The sequence below is a fragment of the Alosa sapidissima genome, chromosome 5 (genome assembly GCF_018492685.1).
Source record: "Alosa sapidissima isolate fAloSap1 chromosome 5, fAloSap1.pri, whole genome shotgun sequence".
Taxonomy (NCBI): domain Eukaryota; kingdom Metazoa; phylum Chordata; class Actinopteri; order Clupeiformes; family Clupeidae; genus Alosa; species Alosa sapidissima.
Window position 1 is genome coordinate 16,451,448 of NC_055961.1, and position 20,661 is coordinate 16,472,108.

General features: G+C 50.2%; 1 protein-coding gene across 3 annotated transcripts in view; it reads right to left on the reverse strand.

Annotated features, from left to right (window-relative positions):
- auts2a (activator of transcription and developmental regulator AUTS2 a) overlaps nt 1–20,661 on the reverse strand; it is a 281,065-nt gene continuing 260,404 nt past the window's right edge. Inside the window, exons 9-22 of one of the 3 annotated variants that reach the window (XM_042093561.1) lie at nt 18,668–18,693; nt 16,263–16,986; nt 14,764–15,071; nt 13,844–14,085; nt 11,217–11,261; nt 9,319–9,414; nt 8,702–8,773; nt 7,336–7,365; nt 6,854–6,925; nt 5,661–5,802; nt 4,582–4,662; nt 4,072–4,155; nt 3,471–3,720; nt 1–3,086 (exon numbers count right to left, since the gene is read on the reverse strand). In XM_042093561.1, coding sequence (XP_041949495.1) covers nt 1,664–3,086; nt 3,471–3,720; nt 4,072–4,155; nt 4,582–4,662; nt 5,661–5,802; nt 6,854–6,925; nt 7,336–7,365; nt 8,702–8,773; nt 9,319–9,414; nt 11,217–11,261; nt 13,844–14,085; nt 14,764–15,071; nt 16,263–16,986; nt 18,668–18,693 — 3,595 coding nt within the window. In that variant the 3' untranslated portion in view covers nt 1–1,663. Of the gene's footprint in view, nt 3,087–3,470; nt 3,721–4,071; nt 4,156–4,572; nt 4,663–5,660; nt 5,803–6,853; nt 6,926–7,335; nt 7,366–8,701; nt 8,774–9,318; nt 9,415–11,216; nt 11,262–13,843; nt 14,086–14,763; nt 15,072–16,262; nt 17,057–18,667; nt 18,694–20,661 lie in introns of those variants that run through there. The other 2 variants (XM_042093560.1, XM_042093559.1) reach the window with 2 other exon arrangements.

The window sequence follows — 20,661 nt, forward strand, 5'->3', positions numbered from 1 at the left end:
TTTAGCTCACATTTTTTAATAACATGGCACAATTTACATAACACAAGTTTAAATGAGGAGCATGCTGAAGATTCAGTCGCTTCACTTTTTTCCTTTTGTACATGATCTAGAAAGAACTTCATTTTTTTACGTACATGATAAACAGCAAAAAAGTTTCTGTTAACAATCTCTTTGCAATACGCATTGACTAGTCACTACTGCTCCTGTCAACATTTTTAATGTTTGATTAAAAAAACACTGCACAACATCTGAATCTCACGGAGTTTGAAGCGCACAACTAAGCCTTCGGTGGACTACTAAAATAGATCTTTGCCCATTTAAAAACCAACTTGCCCACAGTTTAGACTTCTAGCTTTTTTGTCTTTTTAGTTTTGTAGATACAACAGCTTAGGATAGCACTTTTTAATACACTGTTAAACCAACTGGAACTAATTTCCAATTTGCCAGACACCTACATTCCACTCCTTGAGCCAAAGGAAGGTGTTTGTGATGTTTAGTATGCATTCTCTCCACAACAGAAGACGTTGCTCAAAGGAAACATTCTACTCTGTGCTCAGTGACCTCGATGGTTGGGAGATACATCAAAAAAATAGAGATCTAAATATACTTCTACGAAACATAATCATAAAGGATTGTCACCACAAAACAAGTTGGAAAAACATGATTTGTTTTCTCTTCTGTGCATACTGGGTATGTTAGTTTCGCTTTCCAATCTACACGGAATGGTCTGGTTGTGGAGAGAGTGCATGCGAGAGAGAAAGAGGAGGAGAAGAAAGAGGGACAGAGAGGAAGAAGAGAGGGAGATAGGGAAGGAAGTAACAAGTTAGAGGGATTGAGAGAGAGAGAGAGAGAGAGAGAGAGAGAGAGAGGTGAGAGAGGGTTGTGAGATTCAGAGGTGGACAGTGAGAGCAAGAGAAATCCCACATGTTGCATAGTTGAAGGGCGCTGGACTGGGGGTCAGGTCTCGGGACAGATGTACTGTGAACCTCGCCAAGGAGCCACTGCTAGCCGTTACTGAGCAAGAAAAACCAATGTGGAAAGACAACTGCACATTCTGAACTTCAATTTTCATATCCTTTATGTACATTTGTTCAAAGTAAAGCTTTCGTAACACCCTTTTTGCATATTTTTGCACCTTGATTTTAGCCATAAGGAGTTAGCACACCGACTATACATATTATCTACACAGCCTTGACCTTCTCAGTAATGTAGTGAAGTAGCTGTACATTCCAAAAACAGTGCTCTTGGGATGGGGGGGGGGGGGGGGGGGGGGGATCCTTTGGCCCGCACGCTTCTCATCACTTCAGAGCAAGTTTTCTGTACAAACGCCAGAGTCAGTCCACACAAAAAGCAGGAGCAAATAGGATAAAATGTATGCAAAATTTCATTTGTTCAGTTAACTGTCCGCTATTTGTATTTTTTATTTTTTTTATTTTTACAAAACAGAAAAAAACAAACAAACAAACAAACAGGACCAGAGGTCATTTCCGTGAGCCTTCGTCCTGGGATTTAGTATACACAGGTATGATACAGTCTCGACTGCCCAGGGTTAAGTGCTTGCTTTTGAGTTCCGTATTATAGTCTGTCAGGCACAGATCTTGGGCACGTGTGTGTCTGAGTGTGTGTGTGTGTATGTCTGTGAGTGTGTGAAGGATGGTCAGTTTCATCGCGCCTCGATGTCCTTGTGTGTGTGTGAGGGCGGTCTGTCTCTGAGGTCAGTGCCCAGGGGGGTAGTCCGTCGGGGAGAGCCGGGCCGGGCGCCCAGCGAGGGGATGAGGGGCGGCGGGGCGCTCAGAGAGGCCGTGGGGGGGTTCTTGTTGAGGAGTCCGTTCTGATGGGCAGCCGCCGCCGCCGCTGCTGCCGCTGCCGCCGCGGCGGCCGGACTGAGGCGCGGGTAGTGCATGGTGGGCAGGCCGGGGCCGATGAGGCCGTGGTGGGCCAGGTGCGGGTGCGAGTCCAGGTGGTGGACGGGCGGCGGGTGGAGGCGAGCGGCGGTGGCCGCCGCCACGGCGGCCGCGTGCTCGTAGTCCTCGCGGAGCGCGTGCAGGCGCTCGCGTTCGTCCATCTGCCGGTCGTGGTCTCGCCGGTGCTCCAACGCCGCCGCGGCCACCGCCGCCGCGTGCGTCTCCCGGTTGAAGTCGTGCGGCTCGCGGTCCCGGTACGAGCGCTCGGCCTCGTACAGCCGCGGCCCCGCGAACCGGTGCAGCGCCTCGTTCCGCAGCAGCAGGTCCCGTGCCAGAGGGTCCCTGCGGTGGATGTCCAGCCCCCGGTAGGGGTCCCGCATGGGGTCCCAGTGGAAGGCCGGGTAGGGGAAGCGCTCGGCCCCCGGGATGGGGCTGATGCCCATGAAGGGCCCCACCATGCGAGTCCTGTCCAGGCCGCTGATGGCGTTCATGGGGTGGACGCTGGCCATGCCCATGGGCATGGGCATGGAGGAGGCAGGGTGCAGCGAGGGCACCCCGGGCGCCCCTGACGGTGGCTGCGTCTGGGCCTGCGAGTGCGGCGGCAGTGGGTGTGGGTGTGGGTGCGGGTGCGAGGAGGGCCTCTCGGCGGGTCCGTCCACCTCCTCCTTGCGCTCCTCTTTCACCTTGACCTCGTGGCTCTTCTTGGCCGCCTCGCCGTACAGCACCTCGGCCTTCTTGTCCAGCGCCTCGCGGGTCAGCCCGCCGTTGACCCGCTCCAGGCCGCCAGCCACTACGCCGCCGCCGCCTCCTCCGATACCGGGACGCATGTAGGGTGACGTGGTCACCCGGTTGACCGGCTTCTCCTCGGACATCCGGCCGTCGTGGATGACCGGCGTGTCCTTGTCGTTGCTGCCGTGGTGGTGATGGTGGTGGTGGTTCTCCTTGAGCTTGTGCTCATCCATGCCGTTGTCCTTCCAGGAGTCTGCGTGCTCGCGCTCCCTCTCTCTCTCCCGCTCTCTCTCCCTCTCGCGCTCTTTGGGCTTGTCCTTGTCCTTGTCGCGGGGCTCGGAGGGCGGCAGGTGGTTCCGGGTGGGCTCCGGCGGCCGGTTGTGTCCGAGCAGGCTGAGGGGGTTAACGGGGATGGGTGAGGGGTGGCTCGAGTGCCGCTTCTCCACGCTGTCCCTGCCAAACACAACACAGACATCACTGTTAGTCATGTCACCATGTGAAGCACTCAAAATGAGTGATCATAAGAGTGTTCTTAAAAAGCAATGTATGACTTCTGAAGGGGAGAGACTGTGCTCTGAAAAACTGGAGGTACAAATGACAACCCCATTATGATGTATGTATTTGTATGTAAGTATTAATTTGGTTTGAATCATGAGTTTAATCATTGTAAACGATTTAAACATAATGTATGTAATCTCCAATACTTTCATGACAATTCATCATTAAAAGGACTTGATTCTTATTGGCATTACAGAGCATTTGACTGCTGAGGTGGAAAGGGGATGCACAGCCTATTTCACAGCCATGCTACACCAGTAAGGGTCAGAGGTCACTTACCTGTCCTTATCTTCTTTGCTAGCAGACGAGTCGCGTTTGTCCGACTCCCGGTCCCGCTCACGGTCCCTCTCTCGGTCGCGCTCGTGTGAGCTGGCCGAGGCGCTGCGCTCCGACTCGGCGGGCTTGACCCATGGCGGGGGCGTGGGGAAGGAGGGGGGCGTGCGGTGGAGGCGGTTCCAGGGCTCGTGGCTGCCGCCGAAGGGCTGCTGGCCGTTGGGCGCCTCCTTGTGGCCGAACATGGAGTTAGGCGCTGCGAGAAGGGACACGAGAAGACCAGTCGGTTACCAACAGCTTAAGGGACGACCAGTCAGTCAAACATGGAAGTACATTTACAATATTAAAGGTGCAGTTCTCAATCCTATTTATATATTCCATATAATATATGGAATTAGTTTGGTCACTCCACTTTATTTTGTTTCCCATTTACCAAAAAAGGACTGTGTTTTTGGAGAATGATGCTGAATTTGACGAAAAGTAATGCATCACAATCAAGGACTACAACTTTAACTTACATGGATAAAACACCAATGGTTGTGTTTGGTTTAAACCCTACAAACAGGCCCTTATCTGTCCAGCAGAGAGGTAAGTAGAGGCTACTCACTGAGCGCAGGGTTACCCAGACCCCCAAAGGCAGCTGTGCTTAGAGCCCCAAGACCTCCGAACGCAGGCGGCCGACTGAACGACTCTGTGGAGGAACAAGGAAACAAAGGTCAATGGCAGAAAACAGACACACACATACACACACATTTATAAATACACGTTAAATAAATATACAACAGTGCAATGTTTGTATAACTTGTATGTGGACACACTGAACAATGAAGCCATTTGAACAGTGTTTACAGTCCCTGGTAAAGAGTGCATTCACTTCTTTTGTTTGTAGTCTTGTCACCTCTATAGTGAGCTGTTGAAGGGAGAATGAGCAGAGCTGCCTCTCCTTTCCCACAGCACCAGTGAGACCTGTGTGGTACTGGGCCAACAAGCTGTTGTGTGAGATGTGTGTGTGTGTGTGTGTGTGTGTGTGTGTGTGTGTGTGTGTGAGAGAGAGAGAAGTGAGAGTGTGAAGTGTGATGGACGACGCAGGGCAGGCAGGCTGACTTACGCGGCGTACCTAGGTGGGGTGCCGGCGTGAGGAAGTTGCCAGGGTGATGAGGTGGGTGCCCGAAGGGTGTGGCCGAGGGGTGTGTAGCACCTGAGTGAGAGAGAGAGAGAGAGAGAGAGAGAGAGAGAGAGAAACAAAAGAAAGGCAATATAACCATCTTGTCTGGTAGCTGGGGATTAGTTTTTTTATTTTGGTGTAAATTGACAATCTTCTTTTTTTTGTCTTGTGTGTGTTCTCTTGATGTGTTGGCAATCTGAAAATGTGCCCTGCCAATAAAACTTAGTTAGAATAGCCACACCACGGCCAACACAGTCCTGTCTAACAACACACCCTCCGCTACATACATACACATCATGACAGGATCCAAATATTGCTTTAACTGAGTTTCTTATAGCAGAAAGGCTATCAATCAGTAATATGCACATTGGGGATAAAGGTGACACCTACATTTCCAAATGAAGAGAAAACCAATTGTTGCTGACACACACACACACACACACACACACACACACACACACACACACACACTCAGACAGAGGGAAGGCTTCAGCCTTGACAGACTTGTCTGTTCTGCCATGTCAGTCACCTAATGATACACCGGGGGAGAATGCACACTGCATTCAGATGAGACAGGAGGACTGCTGTGTGCAACTAGAGGAGACTGCGCTGCGACAACAGGGATTATCATGTTTCATCAGCATCCTGGTTGCTTGCCTATTTCCCATCATTAAGATCATAACTGTGCCCTCAGTCTGCCATCACTGTAGTCAGCATAGCTGAGGACAATTCTGGGCCTTTGTCCCACATGATGTATGTATATGTGCAGGTATGCATGGATGTGTGGCATTCTAACATGGCACCAAGAAAACAACAGAAGGAGACCACAAGACTAGACTGAGGTATGTCTTCTTTGTGCAAAATCAATTAACAAATGGTTTAGCGTGTACAAAACACATATACACACACACACACACACACACACACATGTGCATGCACACACTTGTGCACACACACACACACACACACACACACACACACACACAGATACACAAAGATACACATATATTCATACTGTATATTGTGCTCACCTGCTGCTGAAAAGAGTGTTGCGGGACGTGCCAAGTCATGGGGGTGATGGATCGCGCCAAAGAGGCTGGGGCCCGGGGGGCGACTCAGGAACTCCGGCTTGAACCCAAAGTCCAGCTTGTGCGGATCGACCTGCATCTGCTGCTAGAGAACGGCAAGCCACAAAGAAGACCGCATGAGTGCCAGCCCATCGGCACAACACTGCCACAGGGCATACGCTAGCACTAGACATTACCACCACTGGCATACATTACATTACATTACATTACATTACATTACATTTGGCTGACGCATTTTTAGCCAAAGCGACTAACAACATGGTAAACAGTTTAAGTTTTACAGCAATTCTCAACAATTTTAGGACAATTTAAAAAACGGTAGAGTACAGTAAGAATAAGTGCATCAGTGAGTGCTGTGTTTTTAACAGTTACGTGTCAGTTCAAGGAGTCTGCACTTTAATGTAACAGATTAGCAGACTTCAGCCAATCCCTGACCTACAGAACCACTTCCTTATTATCATCACTGACAAAACAATGACAGGCCAAAACATTCCTCTACACTGTCACTGGCTGCCTGAGATGAGTGTAACGCTATACTATGATCCCCCATGCATGCAAATCTGTGTTTGTTTGCACTCCACTTATACTGATTTGAAATCAGTCCAGTATGGAATTGATGTCCACAAATGCTGTATCAGTGTATGTTGTTGGACAAGGCTTTTAAAAGCCCTGTGTTGTCCGAAACCGTCTTTATTTGTTGTTTTCTGTGGTAGATGATGTGAAGTGTAGACAGTAAATGTGTGTGTGTGTGTGTGTGTTGGAGAACAGCAGACACTGATTGAGGTCAGAGGGCACCTGTTATCTGCCAACAACAGAACCCCTCACTTACAGGGGATCTCTGACTGATCAATACACAACCTTATGAGAAAAACACAGACACACATATACGTGTGGTGGGCGCGTGCACACAAACACACAGACACACACTTCTGAACACAAATACACACCCACACACCTACTGTGCTTTCTCTTGACAGAAGAGATCAGTGTAAATACCACCCTAGGGTGGATCTGCTGTTATCCTGTTATACTCCTCCCACCACAACACACACACACACACACACACACACACACACACACAGACACACACACACACACACAGTTGGGAGCGCAGTGAGGCTTAGCTGAGGACTCACCTTGACCTTCTGTTGGTGGTGGTAGATCTGCCAGGCGATGTGGACGTGCATGGCACACCATTTCCCTGGTTTCTGCGGAGACAAAAAGACCAGCCGACGTTAGCCGCCAGAGATCCTCTCACTTGCCTTATAATATAATAATCACGGTGAGCTCACTGGTGGATTTAAAATGGTCTAAACTAGTTAAACTCTGCACCGTTCTGCACACACATTATGACTCATTCCTGCCTCATTCCTCCCACACTGGGGGTGTCCAGGTGGGGGGGGGGGGGGGGGGGTTGCTCGTCTATGTGAGCTCTCGTTTTCCATAAACTGATTAAAAATGCTGCTGAGATGAGTGTGAGATAACATGACACCTCCGCAGAGGACTGACACGGTAATGAGGTGTGTGTGTGTGTGTGTGTGTGTGTGTCTCGCCCACATCCTGTGGGGGCCTGACTGGGAGAGAAGCTGACTGGGCCAGTGGTGAAGAAAGCACTTACCCTGAGAATGGGCCTGAACGGATCCGTCAACTAGACAAGCAGAGAGAGAGAGAGGGGAGATAGGGGGAGACGGAGAGAGAGAGACAGAGAGAGAGATAGAGAGAGAGAATGAGAACGACAGGAACAGAAAGAGAGAGTGGTGGTGAAGAGAGAGAGAGAGAGAGAGAGAGAGAGACAGACAGAGGGAGGGAGAGAGGGGGGAGAGAAGGAGAGGCACAGTTACACATCTGTCACTCAACTCTTCTAATTAGCCGCTGAGCATCGCTTCATTAATGACCAAATTAAAATGTTCAAATTTCCCTTTCTAATGAAGCGTTGCTGGGAATAATTAGCCAGCTTCCCAGAGTCCCCTTCTTCCTGTGCCCAGTGGCCCGGCGCATACCAACACAGTGCAGCCCAAGCTGCTCAACATGGCCGACGCACAGCACCAGCCAAACACACACACACACACACACATGCACACATGCACACACGCACACACGCACACACACACACACACACACACACACGCTCACACACACACACACACACACAGAGAGAGCTCATCAGCCAGCATGGACATGTGGTAGCCCTTAAACACACGCATCCATTCCAATCGAGACAGTTTCACAGATGGGTAATTTAACCCTCTACTACTGAGAAGAGAGAAAATCTTAAACTGCCCTCAAAGCAAGACAGAAATACAAACTAATGGGTTAGCCTTGAAAACTGATCTGAAATAAGAGCCTGTTAAGAAGGCTGGATCAATGAAGCCTATGTCCAGAGAAGGTTTAGTGGCAACTGGACGGCAAATTAATCTTTCTTCCGCTGCCATTAGCAATAATACAACGTGTTACAATAATAACAATAATATTATTATATGTATTACAATAATACAACTCATACAACGAGTGTGAGTCAGTGAGTGTTTGTGTGTGTGTGTGTGTGTGTGTGTGTGTGTGTGTGTGTGTGTGTGTGTGTGTGTAGCTGCTTTCAGACACGTCCTCCGCAGTATATGCGGAGCTTTGTCAACCGGAGGTCCGACCCTTCGGGTGATTCAGATATGATGCTAACATGGTGATGTTATGCAGTCATATGTGTACATGAACAGAATCTCCGCCTGGTTGAACAGGTTGAATGTGGTTGAACACGCACATGAACAGAATCTCTGCATGTTCTTCTCTTTGTTCAGACACGAGCTCATTTGCATAATGTACATCAGAAATACTAGGAGGAGTGTAGTGTAACAGCCGGCTAAGCCGGCCCAACCGCTTGACATACGCAGAACATGCGGACTTACACTTAGGTCTGAAAGCAGTTTGTGTGTGTGTATGACTGTGTGTGTGTGTATGTGTGTGAGTGTGTGTGTGAGTGTGTGTGTACATACCCGAGGATCCTTCTGGAGGAGTGTGTGGGGCAGGGCCCCGGGCCTGGCTCCCACGTCGAGGGGACTGGACGTCTGAAACACACAGCGAGACTACAGTGAACAAGAGCAAAGAGACCCCAGCAGACCTCTGGAACACCTCCAAGTCTCATTCAGTACTACATCTGACCTCCACAGATGACCCATGTCAGTCATCCCTTCATCACTATGATAATCAATTACATTACATTAGCAGTACGTCTTCTTCTAGGATATGTTCTCCATTTTTCTACTCTTAACACACTAGGCTAAATAAAGGCTTTTAGAAGTCAGGGCTACTCTTGGTTATCTAGAATAGCATCTGTGAACAGGTGTATGTGTGTGTGTGTGTGTGTGTGTGTGTGTGTGTGTGTGTGTGTGTGTGTGTGAGACCCAGTACAGAAACCGGACAGAGACGCCCTGATCTACATGAACGCTATTCCTTTTCACAAGAGACTAAGATTTCACAGAGAGAATAAAAACAGGCTGGGATTATGTGCTGCTTTACAGGGAGGGCGTGGTGTGCTTTCAAGGAGCAGTGTACAGTGTACCGTGTGTATGTGTGTGTGTGTGTGTGTGTGTGTGTGTGTGTGTGTACGTACCTTGGGCTGGAAGGCCCCCTGGAGAGATCCAAAGGGCCCGGTGGGGGGGATGACCGGGGGAATGCCAGAGACGGTGGGAGGGTAGGAGTGGAACAGCTGAGAAAAGACACAGAGAGAAGAGATATCCTTTGAGTCCACAGCTCACAGTTCAACACGCAGCACAATGGAATGCACCAGCTGCCCACCAATCCCCATTTCCCCAAGGTTTACGAGGCGACACATCTCCTGATGTAAAGCCCACTAGATCAGAGAGAGAGCTCCTATTCTCAAGTCAAACGTGATATTAATTCATATGAAAACTAACAGGGCTTTTGTAGGGCTGGGAGACCCTATAGACTTTCAATTAGATTTGCCACCCTTAGTTTTACAACTACACTTACATTCTATCTTGTACAGTACACACTATAATTACAAGTTACTTTTATAAGTTTGACAGCATGAACACTTATAAGAGCGGTGGCGCCTTACGGCCCTGTACGGTCTGATTTGAAAGACAAAAGTAAAGCAAGAATTTTCCCCCAAAGATATTAAAATAATCATCCGTCTGAGCACGACACTCAATTACCATGTGCATGAAGCATATAATCGACATTTAGAGACTATTACTGGGGAGAAAGACACAAAAACGAGGAGTGACCTTGCTTTGAGGAATTTTTGACGGCTACAAAATAATAATTACACTGATTCCGCAGCGCCTGAAAAGAACAGGGCAGCATGCTGTCGCCATCTATAATTACATGTGTGCTATTTCAAATGGACACAAAAAGCTAACACGCTGTTCTATACATGTATGTCTGTTTCAGGAGGGTCACAGTGAGCCGAGCTGTGATTACGAGCTGTGATGGCTCCAGTAAGGGGGCCTCGTCTCTGTGGGGCTAATTGCTGCTTTTATGCACGTCGTGAGCAGTGTCTGAATAGCCTCGATATGACACTGGAGTAATTGATGGTGGAAGGTCGTGTCAGCTGGGACACGAGAACTCACATCCATACACGATGATATACGAAGTAAACACAGACACAGAAACACACAGCCAAAATTTCTGTGGCAAGCTTAATGCTAAAACATGTCAAATAAAGGGATGATCATGAAATGTACAGTAAAATGAACCAGAAAGCAAGAACAGGAAGCAAAAACCAATCCCACAGCACACAAAAAGCAGCTACCCCATAGTCAGCATGTTAACCCAACTCTACTTAATGACTTCCCTAGATAGCAGCTAGACTCTCCCTGGAACAGACCCACTTTGGATGTGCGAGACGTCCATAACGTAAGTCAGCCGTAACATTGACTTTCTATCCACAGTGGACATACATGGTAAAAAAATGACTATTTCCCTAGTTTACTATAATACTACTGATGGAGGTCATCTATAATAATCTACAGGGTCACTCTAGCAGTCTGAGGGTAAATAGATGACACCTTAATGAGGATGGGGCTGCTACTATATGCAGACGATCTGTTAATCACACCTCTAAAATGTAATGGTATGAATATTGCCCTAGAGCAATCATTCATAAATTAGCAATTTGGGGCAATCACGCAATCACAAATGTAAATAAGCAATTATATCCAAATAAGCAATCTATATAATTAGAGACAATCTCTCTATTAACACTCATCTCTCTCCTACACCTCTGGTTCTCGCTGACTTGTCTTCAAGCAAGTCGGCCAATCTGTGGAACTCATGCTCACTCAAAACAGTACTGTAACATTGTGTTGATGGAGAGCAAGGATGGAAAGGGCGAAGCAGCCACAGACAAACAGACAGCCAGAGGCAGGAGGGCAGACGGGATGAGGGTGGGGATGGGGATGGGGTGGAGGGTGGAGGGTGGATGGGGTTGGAGGGGGGGCGCGTTAGCTACATGACCAAAAACAGATAGACGGAGCGGGAACTCACGCTGTGCCGGTAGAAGGGGTCGACTTTAGTCGGGTATTTGTCAAACTGTGAAAGGAATGAAACAGACAGAGCTCAGACACACGAGCGCATGGGAGTGGCGAGACAAAAGCCGTTTCTTTTTTTCTGTTCCCCCCCTTTTTAACCCTTAAAGGAGTACCGTCACACCGGTGTGACGGGAATGTTGAGAAATGAACGTTCTAAAGAATATCTGGGTTCATTGAATTCAACATAGAATTTTAGAACCTTCAATTGTTGCGGAACTTAGAACGTTCAAAAACCTACACCTTTAAGGGTTAAGCTCCCCAGAGGCACACTTTCCCCTTTTCCTCTCTTTCTATTGGATGAGACACTTGGCGAGCTTCTGCTCAACACATTCACGCTGAAACACAAATCAAACTGGCCCTGTTGGTGTACGCCACAAGCAATATAGAGCAAATAAATCTCCAGTTCCTACGCAAGTGTGCGTGCGCGTGTGTGTGTGTGCGTGTGTTTGTGTGTGCGCGCGTGTGTGTGTTTGTGTGTGTGTGTGTGTGTGTGTGTCCGTGTATCTGCCAACCAAACATCAAAGCTAAAACCCATTTCAACCCCACATCTGGTGGTTTATTTGCCATTCTGGGGAACTCGACATGATGCCCCTCTGTTGGTCTCATTAGTGGTGAAACTTCCATGGCTCATTTTGCTCACTCGGCCCGCGCCGATATTGTGGTGACCCGTGTACTACAGCCGCGGCTCTGCTTCAGAACACTTCCAGGTCCTTTGTTAATTTGACGCATTTGGGCCCTGAGAGTAATCTAAGCCGGGGCCAGGGAGATCTGTTTCCCTGCTCTTGTGGCGACGGCACTGTGGTTCTCTGGGTAAGGGTTTTTATGCCCTCATTAGATGTCAAAGCGTCTCGAGTCAATGAGTTCACACAGTGCACGGGAGACCTGAGGGTGAGAATGTGCGTGCGAGCGAATGAGTGTGTGTGGTGTGTGTGTGTGCTGATGTGAAGGAGAAACAGATTGTGTTTGTGTAAGGAAGTATACATGTGTGTGTGTGCGTGTGTGTGTGTTAAAGAGAAACAGTGTGTGTTTGTGTGTGGTAAGGGAATGTGTGTGTGTGTGTGTGTGTGTGTTATGTGTGTGTGTGAGTGTGTGTGTGTGTCTGCTAAAGCTGTCGGGCCTCGGATGAACTGCACCCTGCCAGCCCAAAGTCCTTGCTCAAGTAACGCGAACCCATCGTCTTGCTTAAGTCAGTGATGTCATTAGAGCCAGAAGGGATAAACTCGTATGAGTTCTCCAAAGCCTGGCTGAAATTGAGACCCACGGCTCGGGAGTGGTCACTGCCCGGCCGGCTCTCTAAGGGAGACTGAGCGAGCGAGCGTGCGAGAGATCGCAGACCGCATTAAGAGGGGCGAGGATGGCAAATGACTGAGCCAGAGAAAACACAAGTGAAGAAAAGCACCATCCCAGATGGCCTGGGAGAGGCTGTGCAGTGGGTCTGACCCGGCCCGGTGTTGGCGTGGACGTGGGCCGGGTCTGCGCCACACTCGGCGCCTGTCTGGGGAGCTGTGGTGAGCTGGAGCTGCCTGGGGACGGTTGGGAGCCAGCCACAGAGAGAGAGAGAGACCTGCTTTACTCAAGTGACCGAAAACCTCAACCAACCAACACGAGACATGTCTCCTCAAATTCTCCATCACAAAGCAAGCTTACACACACACACACACACACACACACACACACACACACACACACACAGATTTAACATGCTCAAAACACTCATACAACAATAATCCATGTAGAAAATCCACACACCACATCAAAAGGAACCCCCACACACACTTGGGCAATTTACTTTCCACATTAGTAAGGTTCTTATCCTGACCCTACACGATGGTTGCATGCTAAATGGGTGTTGTAGCAAATGCAGGCTTTTCCTAGTACCGCTAAGTCCTGTATTTGCTGTTCCCAAAGCAATCCAAATCCATCCTATAATTATTCAATTGTATTTAATTCAATTGAATTTGATCAGAAACAGAACTTTTCCTGATTCGCCCTTTCCTGTTTAAGAAATAAGCAATAAATGATTCTTATTCTACATAGTTCCCTTCAAAAAGAAAAATAAACCTCAGTCTCCTCGAGCCCAAAATGAGGTGGCCTGTGGAGTGTCAGCGGTTGGAAGAAGTGATCTACATTCTCTTCCAATGTGTGGAAAAATGTAAGCAACTCTGACATACTCTTGGATGGCTCATTTTGTGCTACACAGACTAGCAAACTTAACACTAAGTACATATATGTAATGTGCATGAAGATGAATGGCTTATGGGAAAAAGTAGTCTGGCTCTTGTCTGTAAAAAGAAGCTAGCTTACGCATTAGCACCTAAGGATATGGCCTGCTAGGCATTCTAACGGTCAGATGAGAGACTTTATGCTCAAATATACCCTCCCATTGCCTTACTCTGCATGACTGACCAGCGCTAGCCATCACTTATAACTGGACAACAATACTTAAATAAATAATTACATTAATAAATAGAAAAAATCAAATAATCTAACCTCCCCTCCTCCACTTCCCACTCACCCCACCTTTGTTTGTTAGTTTGTTAGTTTTCGGTTGATTTTTTGGAGTTGTGTTCTACTTATCCTCACATTTCTGGCTGGGGTACGCACCATGGGCGGTGCAGGCGTGGGCATGATGGCCGGGTGGGGGAACGGCGTGAAGGTGTGCTGGTGTGTGTGTTGGTGCGTGTGCTGGTGCTGGTGCTGGTGCTGGTGTTGGTGCTGGTGGAACTCGGTGCGCAGGTACGGCGGCGGGCCCAGGGAGGCGCCGCGGTCGGCACTCTGCGAGGCCAGGAAGCGAGTGTTCAGCTCCTGTCTCAGCAGGTCTTGCTCTGTGAGGGAGGGGAGAGAGTGAGGGAGGGGAGAGAGAGAGAGAGAGAGAGAGAGAGAGAGAGAGAGAGAGAGAGAGAGAGAGAGAGAGAGAGAGAAGGTTAGGGAGGGAGAGAGGGAGGGAGAAAAAGAGAGGGAGGTTTAGCATTTGCTTAAGCACTTTTCAAAGGTATTACATTACTGCACTTCTGTCCCACTCATTGTCAATATCTCTCAAATAGGACATTTTCAGCTCAGCTTGGTAGTTTATCATTTCACAGCCTTTCCAGTTTTACAGATAGTGTTCAATTGCAGGTAAAACATTATCAAAGAAATAGCACATACATCTCACATACGTGCACACACACACACACACACACACACACACACACACACACACACACACACACACACACACACACACACACACACACACACACACACACACACACACACACACACCCTAATAGCTTTCAGGCAGACTGTATCTGTGCCCTACAGTTATTTGACTCTGAGTGCCATGACAGCAGAGGAGGAGAGGCCAGCAGAGCAGATAACAGACAAGAGACGAGTCCAGAGAAGAAAAGAGAGAGAGAAAAAAATAACGACAAAAAGAGAGAGGATAACAGAAGCATGGCCAGAGGAGAGGAGTGTGTGTGTCTGTTCGATGTTGGCGTGGTGCATCATGGGTAGGCAGGTACCTGAGTAGGCGCTGGCGGCCGCGGGGTGTCCGGGCACGGGCAGGGTGTTGGAGGTCAGCGGAGGAGGTGGGGGCAGGGCGGCGGGGGGCGCGAACATGCTGGGGTGATGAGGGTGGGGCGCGGGGAAGGCGTGGGCCGCGGCGGCGGGGTTGGCCGGGGGCAGGGGCAGCGGGAAGGACGAGCCGGCGCCAGCGGGGGCCGACGGGTGCGAGGGGGGCAGGTGAGGGGCAGGGGGCGCTGCAGGGGCCGGAGGAGGAGGAGGCGGCCCGCTCTGGGACTTGGACCCCGGAGTACTGCTACGACTGCTGCTGGAGAGGACAGAGAGAGAGAGAGAGAGAGAGAGAGAGAGAGAGAGAGAGAGAGAGAGAGAGAGAGAGAGAGAGAGAGAGAGAGAGAGAAACCATTAGCCTCATCCACAGTTTCAAATTCATATCTGTAGAAAATCTGACACCACAAGATTCATCGAGAATTTAAAGCCACACATGTTGCACAGAGGCACAAGGTTTACAGCTACACAAGCCTAACTGTAATACACAAATGTGACACAGCTCAGCTCAATAATACACCACCCAATCCACACAAGTTGGCTGACAGCATCCTTCACAACTCTAACACCACCCTCTGAAGACATTGGGCCCCAGAGAATAACACAGGCTTCAACACAAATACCAACTGCTGCTGACACACCCTGGCAAACTCTAAGAGCTAAAAAGCCCCTCTGAACATGATAGCCTGTGTGGGCTTGGACACTGGTCGCCTGTCTGCCTGTGTGCCTACTGTCCAGCTGTGGACGTGGAGCTGTTTTGCTTTGGTTCAGTAGCATCTGGAGAGAGTGAGTTATGTATAAGGCCTGGGAGGGGAGTGTGTGTGTGTGTGTGTGTGTGTGTGTGTGTGTGTGCGTGTGTGGTGGGGGAGGAGAGCTGAGAGCTGAACAGGCCTTTGTTCCTGGACCGCTTCTCGCCGGGACACTTGGAGCTGTTTCTTCAGCCACGTCTTACAGCTGTCACATGATTATTCACACTGAATGCCATGTGCGCATGGCAACTCATAAGCAACTGTATCCATGTCAGTGTGTGTGCAGACACTGAATCAGTGCTCCACTGAACCCTGGCAGCATGTCAAAGCACTGTAGACTGTATGCACACACTCAGAACTGTGCACTGTGTATGTATAGCACGAGTGCGTATGTTTAATATGTATGTGTATGTGTATGTGTATATGTAGACCTCCACCAGAGCCAAATGCCCTATTTTGCAATGCTAATGTAACTCCTCAGTGTTTAACAGCTGCTGGACCTCATGCATCATGCTCACGGCCTCAAACACACACCCCAGAGCTTAGCTGCACTTGCTGCAATGCTGTAGTAACATGGTGGAAACACAGTTTCCATCTCTGTAAATAATTATTTACTATTTGTTTTTAAATGTTTATTTATTTATGAATGTGTATTTATTATTTATTTATAGTAAATAGTCTGTTATATTTAAATGTTTATTTACCTCAGGCCGTTGAGACTCAGGCTGCTGCCGTAGGAGGGCAGTGCCCGCGGTTGGCAGCGCGAGGGTGGTCTCTGGTGGCCGGGCAGAGCCGGCGAGGGCGGGTGGCTCTGGGGGCCTGGCGTGGGCGGTGGGCGTGGATGGGCGTGCGCGGGGTGCGCTGGCGGGAGCTCGGGGAGCTGGGGTGGCCGCGGTGGCGCTGCCTGGGGCGGCTCGGGACCCTGGGCGAGCGGCAGGGTGGCGGGCGGGGAGGGCGCCGGAGGGGGTGGGGGTCTCCGGGGCAACGACGGACGGGCCGCTGCCTGCTGCTGCTGCTGCTGGAGGAGGTGGTGGTGGTGGTGGTTGTGGTTGTGGTGGAGGTGGTGATATTGGGGCTGCAGATGCTGGATCTGGGCAGGGGCGGCAGCCGAGCAAGGGGTGGCCGGCGTCGAAGCGGGCTGCCCCAGGGGCCGCACGGGCACCAGAGGAGGCTGGAAGGGGTGCGGGTGAGGGTGCGAGTGGGGGTGAGAGGGTGCGGGTGCGGGCGCCGACGCGGGCGGCTTGAACGGCTTGGGGGTGCCGTTGGCGGCGGGCACAGGGGCGGGCGTGGGGGGCGGCGGGGGCTGCTCGCGGCCGCTGTCCTGGCTCTTCTCCTGGCTGCGCTCTAGGCCTGACACTTTGGGCACGCCCAGGCCTCGCAGCTCCTGGCTGGCATTGGTGGGGAGCGGGTCAACACCAAAATCTGGACCTGGACAGAGACAGAGAGAGACAGAGAGACAGAGAGAGAGAGGTTTAAAACTCATTTTTTCAACCCTTGTCACATGTTCTTACATCAGTATGATCTCCAAACGATAAACCTCAGTCACAAGGCTTACATCCTCCTACCATTCATTTTTACTGTTGAGAGAGAGAGAGAGAGAGAGAGAGAGAGAGAGAGAGAGAGAGAGAGAGAGTTAGCACAGTCAGCATAGGAGACCAGTGAAGACGCCACCCATCATTGCTCTGCAGCGCTGGACCCAGCTGTCACAGCCTTCAGAGGGACACTTTCCTTCTAAAACCACAGGAGCACAGGACGCAAGACAAGCACCGCTGGCAGGCCGCCCCACGCACAAGAGACGAGAAGAGAGGAGACGAGAAGTGCTCCTGACACCTCTAAAGAGGAACATTGGCGGAGGCCTGCGCGACCGAAAACTCAATATCTGACATCTGAGTGACGAGGACCAGGGTGAGAGAGAGAGAGAGCAACACAAGTCTGTCTGCCAAAGCACAGCGCCCCTGACATGACAAGCAAACAACAAAGGCGCACACACACACACACAAAAACACACACACACACACCAGACGGGTAAATTAAAACACGGCGTGGAGTAAATAAAGAGTAAACAAACGCTGGCTGTGTTGAACAGAGCGAGAGGCCACCGTCAGAGGCGAGAACAAACGGACGCGCGGCGGGTATCCGCCGGAGCCTGTGCCAACCTGCCAACTTGACGTGGCATTTGGCTGAGACGAGGCTCTCTGCCGACTCGTCGGTGTGTCTGCCGCTGACCTAGAAATGCTATTCAGAACTTCAAAAGGCGCCTGTTTTGTTGTGCTGTTTTTATTTTCACAGGCTGGGAGACATCACACAGATGCAGCAGACTGGTGAGTGATCAGAGTGTGTGTGTGTGTGTGTGTGTGTGTGTCTTAACATGACAGTCTCGACAGCATCTGTGCGGGGAGCAGGCACAACTGGGGACACGACAGCGAGGAACGAGTTAATGTGTATGCAGAGAGCGTGTGCAAGTGTGTATGTCGTGTGTGTGTGTGTGTGTGTGTGTGTGTCCGAACATGGCCACCACAGAGAGTGTCCTGGCAGAGTGCTGGGGGTCAGGGACAGGTTGCTGAGAATGACATGGGGCCCAACAACGCGAGACATTACTTAGGGGCATTAGAGGGGACTGTGACCACGTTACCCACAATGCATCATGCTGAGTGGACATCTGGAGCCTGTCCTCACCAGTCCATAGACACCACATTCATTCCATTTAAAACAGCCGTGTGTGTGTGTGTGTGTGCGTGTGTGTATGTGTGGCTGTGTGCGTGAATGTTGATGAGACTGTATTTCAACAATTCAACAAAGTCCATGCTTTCTCATTCTTTTCTGAGGCAACATTTTTGTTGGTAGGGGACTGCACCTCTTTATCTGTGTGTGTCTGCATACATGTATCCATGTGTGTATTTATGTGTGTGTGTGTGTGTGTGAAAGGGAGGTGGTCTGGGTTAGCCATCATCTCCCCTGAGAGTGGGCTCAATTTCGCAGAAACCCAGGCAGCTCTGGGGAGATGACAGCGCATATATAACCTGTAATCAACTCCTATCGCTAATCCTCCAGGGACACACATACGCACGCACGCACGCGCAAGCACGCACACACACTCACGCACACACACACACACACACAGAGGCTGAGCTAAAACTGTTGATTGGAGCAGGCTCCCCAGGCAGGCTCTGGGAGTGGGCTGTTATGGCGGGACTGTTATGGATGGTTAAGCCCACATGATGGGCCCCGGGGGCCTCCTAGGGCCTCTAGGCAGCTGCTCCCAGGGGAGCGTGGAGGGGGACAGGCTGTGCCGCGCTGCGCTAAAGACCACTTGGGATTCAGGCATATGTGTGTATGTGTGTGTGTGTGTGTGTGTGTGTGTGTGTGTGTGTGTGTGTGTGTGTGTGATATGCCATCATTAAGGAACAGTAAAGCCCCCCCTCTGGGCAGAGCATGATCAATACCCTGTGAGCCAAGAGCAGCCCCACCGGGCGTGTCATTATGTCCGACATCTGTCACCCTGAGAGAGGGGCAGATGAAAACATGGACTGAACATCACACACTAGCACACACACACACACACACACACACACACACACACTGTACTGCAGATCCTGCCACAATATAAATCCATCATTGGACTGGGGGGTAACATTCCTCCCAGAGGCTGAGGAGCTGTTAGCAGTTTCACATTAGGAAGTCTGGCTCTGCTCTCACTCATCCTCTGTCACTGAGGACCTAGTCACACACACACACACACAGACACACACACACACAGATATACACACACAGAGACACAAAGGCACACGGAGAGAGGCACACACAGACACAGAGAGAGAGATATATATATATATATATATATATATATATATATATATATATATAGAGAGATGAGAGAGAGAGAGAGAGAGAGAGAGAGAGAGAGAAAGAGAGAGAGAGAGAGAGAGAGAGAGAGAGAGAGAGAGAGAGAGAGAGAGAGAGAGAGAGAGAGAGAGACACACACACACACACACACATACACAGGCACACAGTTGAACTCTAACTGAGTAGGGTGCCCTCCAAGCTGTTCCTGGGCCAGCAAACGAGCCGGCGGCAGCAGAGGCAGTGGCAGCAAATGAGCTCCCATCAGATTTGAAAAGATGGAGCTGAATGACTCATTAAAACCCTGTCAGCTCGCTCTGGTCATCCCATTTGGACTGACATGCTTTCTTTCTCTCTCTCACTCTCTCATTCTCTCTCTTGCTCTTTCGCTCTCACAAACAAAAGCGGCCTTCTCTCTCCCCCCCCCGTAGCTTAATTCTGTCTGCGTACCGCCTCATCAGAAAGTGCACCCCCCCCCCCCCCCCCCAGTCGAGGGCAGATGCCCACTCGCTCCCTCTCCCACGGACACCTCCCGGCGCTCACACGCTGTGGCGGAGAGAGGCGGAGAGAGGCGGGCGGGCACCGCTGGGTCTCTGGCAGCCAGCCGTCCCTCATGGAAGACATCCAGTGCTTAATAAACAGAACGGCGGGGGAGGGAAGTGAAGGCAGGCGGGCGGGGTGGGTGGGGGGTGGGTAGACACTGGGCAGGCAGCACCACCACCACCACCACCACCAGCAGCAGCAGCAGCAGCATCTCTCCCACCCATCTCCACCCACCCACTGCTGCTCATGCTGGAGGTTGTTTTCCCAAATGTGGAAACACCGAGCGAGAGAGAGAGAGTGAAAGAAAGAGAGAGAGATAGAGAAAGAGAGGGAGGGTGAGAGAGAGAGAGAGATAGAGGGAGGGAGGAAGAGACAGGTAAAGTCTATTCTTCTTTAATGAAGCCTCGAGGGCCAGGCTGAGGTGTTAGAGATGAGAGCTGCTCCTCCTCTCCCCTCCTCCTCCCGTGAGGGTTAATTTGTCAGCGCGCCTTGATCCCTGGAAACGAGTACGGGTGCCTCAACATCGGCCTGCCGCTCCTAACACAACAAAAAACAAAGGCTGCTGTTTTGGATTTAAATGGCTTCCATGGACACCGCTTTGTTTGTACTGAAATGGAAGAATACGTAGACCTGAGTATGTAAATAAGTATGTTTGTTTGTTTGTGTGTTTGTGTGTGTGTGTGTGTGTTGTGTCTTTGCCTGTGTGATTCATGTAAATAC